This window comes from Pempheris klunzingeri, chromosome 11 (assembly GCF_042242105.1).
Source record: "Pempheris klunzingeri isolate RE-2024b chromosome 11, fPemKlu1.hap1, whole genome shotgun sequence".
NCBI lineage: Eukaryota > Metazoa > Chordata > Actinopteri > Acropomatiformes > Pempheridae > Pempheris > Pempheris klunzingeri.
The window spans coordinates 26,825,001-26,830,000 of NC_092022.1; the positions used below are offsets into that span (position 1 = coordinate 26,825,001).

Genomic DNA, 5,000 nt, shown 5'->3' on the forward strand with positions numbered 1-5,000 from the left:
TGTGTGTGTGTTTAGTTGACTTGATGAGCAGAAAGCTGAACCCCCCCCCCCCCCCCCCGTGGATCAGACTGCAGGTAAACACCATCAGTGTGTGCAGGTAGCATGCTAACAGGTGGCAGTGTGACGTCCTCCAGCTCTTCTTCTGCACACTGACTAACTGACTGTGTGTGTGTTATTTATCCTGTCATGTCACGCAGCCAACAGGTCATAAAAACAAGTGTGTGTGTGTGTGTGTGTGTGTGTGTGTGTGTGTGTGTGTGTGTGTGTGTGTGTGTGTGTGTGTGTGTGTTGGCCGGACCCCGTGACTCTCCCGTGGATGCTACCATGTTAGCTAACAGCTAACTGACAGATGAAAATAAGGGTTAGCATCAGCGAAGCTACATGAAGCCATTATTTCCTCTGGTTCCTTCCAGAGGATGCGGCTAAGCTAGGCTAAGCTAAGCTAGGCTAACCAACCGACTCAGAGCTAGCATTCAGATAACGATGCCTCAATCAGTTTATTGATCATTCAGATCAATAACACAGCTCAGACTGACTGCCCCCCGGACATTATGACATTTATACCATCAGCCCGCTCAGCAGCGGCACCGGACGCCGTTGACTGCTCCCACCCATACGGCTAACAGCTAGCTCTGGGCAGCGGACGTCCCTGACAGTGATGCCGCACCTGGCTAACTGCGCTGACAGGTGCCGTTCACCGACCTGACAGCTGCCCGCGCGAGAGCCCACCAGCCTGACACCACACCTGTCGCCTTTTCCTCACCTGCATCCGATGGAACTCCTCCTCGGACAGAGCCTGCGACATGGCCATGTTTAGCTGGCTGCTAGCTAGCAGGCTAAGCTAGCGGAGGAGACGGAGCGGCTAACGGAGAGGAGAGCGGCACAGAGGCGGCGACACGACAGAGGTCTCACTCCGACTCTGTTTCCGAGAACCGAGAATGGACTCCAGCCTGTCTGCTGCTCCCACTGAGTCCATCCTCACTCCAGGACTGTTGTTGTACTGCAGAGCTTCCACATCATGGTAACACTTCTACTTCATCTTGTCCTTTTTACTTCACTGCCTTTAGTTGATAACTTTAGTTTAGTTAGCATGTGATGAAAAAAGGTCCTTATACTGAGAAAATTCATCAAAATAATGACTTAAAATCAAAAATAATGATTTAATATCAAAAATAATGATTTAATATCTAAAATAATTATTTAATACCTAAAATAATGACTTAATATCTAAAATAATGACTTAATATTTAAAATAATGACTTAATATCTAAAATAATGACTTAATATTTAAAATAATGACCTAGTTTTTCACAACGATTTAAAAAATATTTTCCATTGCTGTTTCTTGTGAATTAAAAGCTTTACTAATATAATAAAATCCTGATTATTGCTTCCTGTGGTCCAGACTGAAGGACGTTAGTTGTTTGGCTCTTTATTGTCTTTAGATTTAATAATGTGTTTTTTCTTCTGCACTTTGTCACAATAATAATAATAATTATTATAATCATTATTATTATTATTATCTCGTTATCATTATTTATTTGTTCAGTATTAAGAGGCAGTTGAACTGGGGAACGTAGGACCCAGGGTGCCTCTCTTGTGTACGTATCTCCATGCCAACCGGACACACAAACACACACACACACACACACACAGGTGAAGCTGATTGAGGTGTGTCGCCCACGGTGTGTGTGTGTGTGTGTGTGTAAACGCTGGGAGTTTGGCTCACACACACACACACACGTCACAGAGATGTCGATGTTTCCTTCCTCAGGGTGTGTGTGTGTGTGTGTGTGTGTGTGTGTGTGTGTGTGTGTGTGTGTGTGTGTGTGTGTTGGCACATTAAAACTCAGTGAAGTAACCAGAGTTTAACGGCCTGAACGTTCTGTTATTTCATTCACAGTTTCTTCACACTTCCTGCTCGTTCTCTGAAGTTCACACACACACACACACACACACACACACACACACACCACACACACACCACACTCACACACACACACACACACACACACACACACACACCACACACACACCACACTCACACACACACACACACACCACACTCACACACACACACACACCCACACACCCACACACACACACACACACACACACTCACCCACACACCCACACACACCCACACACCCACACACACACACACACACACACACACACACACTCACACACACACACACACACCCACACACACACACACACACACACACACACACACACAGGCGCTCAGCTGTCCGCAGATAAATTATTAACTAACTCAGAGTTTAAAACCAGAGACAGAAGTAAGACAGGCTGAGGTGGAGAGAGAACTGAGAGAGAGACAGGTTTATTTTCGGTTTTGGTTGGTCACACACACACACACACACACACACACACACACACACACACACACACACACACACTCTCAGGCTCAGTCAGTCCGAGGTGTTCAGGTGTCGGCTGGTTTCTGGTGTGTGCTGGACGTTAGCTGATGCGACATGGAGCTGCTGCCCTCCCTGCTGTCGACCCTGAGGTCTGTGGATCCTGGGACTCTGGATCAGGAGTACAGCGTGAGTCTGTGTGTGTGTGTGTGTGTGTGTGTGTGTGTGTGTGTGTGTGTGTGAATCAATCAATCTATCAGTGTCTCTCTCTCCAGCTCCTGGTCAGAACTGTTCTCTCAGACTGTTTCCATAAAGAGCAGCTCAGAACAAACTCTTTCATTCAGAGACCAAACAGAAGAACTCCCCTTTAACGGGAAGGAACCTCGACCAGAACCAGGCTCAGAGGGGGGGGGGGCATTTTCACACCTTGACGGCGTTCATCTTCACGCTTTAAATCAGGCTTTAGTGGTTAGAGACGAGTTTATATTGGGGGGGTTGAGACTCAGCAGGGTCACAGAGAAACGCTTGTGAAGAGTTTCATTTACAAAAACATTCTTTAAACCACTTGATGATCGATGGTCCTGAAATGTGCTTCAAAAAGACCTGATTTAAGAAAGACAGAGAAATGTGAGCTGTTTGACTGAAGCTGTCTGGGATGGACACACACACACACACACACACACACACACACACACACACACACACACACACACACATGATTTAGGATAATAAACACAAACAGCCACATCTGTTTGAGCAGAAACTGTATTTAACCTCTGAATCCCTTAGTTAGCTTTAGCTTTAGCTTCAGGTTACATTTGTGATACAAAGTCCTACTGAGTCCGACCCAGTGACCCCGTGCTGTTAGCACGTTAGCACGTTAGCACGTTAGCTCCTGTTTAAATGGATCAAAAATAAAAACTACAACAGACAGAAGATTCAGAAGGACTTCTGTCTTTACGTTGTCGTCCGTGTTGCAAGTTGATGACGTCATTGAATCACGTGTTTTACAAACCGCTGTGACGTCTGTAAGAGTCTGTGTGTAGACTGTAGGACTGTGTTCGGCCTCAACCTCCATTCAAATGAGCTGCAGCTCATTCAAACGAGCTGTGGGAGACATGCAAAGCTACAGTGAGTCTGTCCCATGTGCAATAAGAAGGAGGAGTGTGATGTGTCTAACCCTACTTTAACCCATAAGAACCCTTGAAGTCACACCCTGGAGATCTACAACAGACAGGGACACACGTCTGAACTGATGTCTGAGATCTGAGACGTTCAATATTTTTCCAGCTTCTTTCATATGAACTCTTTCCTCAGACGCGGTCAGGACAGGTGGATATACTCTAGGACGGATCAGAGCTGTTCTACTGTTTAATGACCAAAACAAGCTGTTTAAAATCAGCCGGCTGTGTCTCAGGTGTTAGTCAGGCAGACGGACATCTTGGAAACGGTCACTGGGTCACATGACAGCACCAGGAAGTTCAGTATCTGTCGCTGAGGGAGTTCTGGAGGTAAATTCAAGGACAAAGGTGTTAAAGGGACATTTCCTGAAGTAAAGGCGTGTCACTGTGGGTGTCACTTATTAAGGGTTCAGACTTGCACAGTGTGGTACTACTGTTCTAGTATGTACACAGCCCAAGGTATGGAAAACACCAGTAACCACAACAGTTCTCTTCTTGTTATAAACCCGAGTACTCAGTGAGCTGTAAGAGGCTCCGGTCGGTTCGTTCTTACCTAACTCCACTGTCTGAATATAACGACTGCAGAAATAACCTGCAGGTTTTCTGAACCTTTCTGCATCGTGTGACGCTGATAGAGCTCAACACACACACACACACACACACACACACACACACACACACTCACACACACTCACACACAGACCAGAGGAAGCTGCTTCTGCATGCCTCAGTGAATACAGCACATGTTACAGACTGTCCAGAAGCAGCTTTGAGTTCATCCAGTCTCCTCATTATCCACTGATCAAAGGAACAAGTGATCAAAGTCCAGGACCTATTTGTACATATTCTAGAGTGTAAATGACTAGTAGGCTCAGAGTGTTATTCTAAGTGTGTGACAGCATCATGGAAAGGATCCCTACAGAGAGAGACCTGGAAGATCCTTTTGGTTTAACCACAAACAGCACACACACCAGACTACATTCACTAAAACAGGGATTTTAGAGAACAGGACACAGGAGCTGCTGCTCTGCTGCTGCCTCCATCAGTCAGTGTGTTTGTGTTATTATGTGACTTTGGTGTTTTGAAGGGTTAGTTTGGATCCAAACTAATGTGTTAAACAAAACTAAAGTCATAACAACTAAACCAGAAGCTCCTGTGTTCTGTGAGATAAAATCTCTGTTTTTGTTAATGGAGTCTGGTGTCTTTGAAGAGGCTCAGAGTGTTATTCTAAGTGTGTGACAGCATCATGGAAAGGATCCCTACAGAGAGAGACCTGGAAGATCCTTTTGGTTTAACCACAAACAGCACACACACCAGACTACATTCACTAAAACAGGGATTTTAGAGAACAGGACACAGGAGCTGCTGCTCTGCTGCTGCCTCGATTGGTTAGTTTGCTGGTGTTATAGAGTGACAACCAAAACACCAAAGTAACACTGAA

At 45.5% G+C, this 5,000-nt stretch overlaps 2 protein-coding genes across 4 annotated transcripts in view; one reads left to right on the forward strand and one right to left on the reverse strand.

Moving 5' to 3' along the window:
* gripap1 (GRIP1 associated protein 1) overlaps positions 1 to 876 on the reverse strand; it is a 45,789-nt gene extending 44,913 nt beyond the window's left edge. For all 3 annotated transcript variants that reach the window (XM_070839874.1, XM_070839873.1, XM_070839872.1), the window contains exon 1: positions 764 to 876. In XM_070839874.1, the coding sequence (XP_070695975.1) occupies positions 764 to 811 (48 nt within the window). In that variant the 5' untranslated portion in view covers positions 812 to 876. The remainder of the gene's footprint in view (positions 1 to 763) is intronic.
* Positions 877 to 2,474: 1,598 nt separating this feature from the next.
* ptpn18 (protein tyrosine phosphatase non-receptor type 18) overlaps positions 2,475 to 5,000 on the forward strand; it is a 20,484-nt gene continuing 17,958 nt past the window's right edge. The window contains exon 1 of the mRNA XM_070840359.1: positions 2,475 to 2,567. Coding sequence (XP_070696460.1) covers positions 2,496 to 2,567 — 72 coding nt within the window. The 5' untranslated portion in view covers positions 2,475 to 2,495. The remainder of the gene's footprint in view (positions 2,568 to 5,000) is intronic.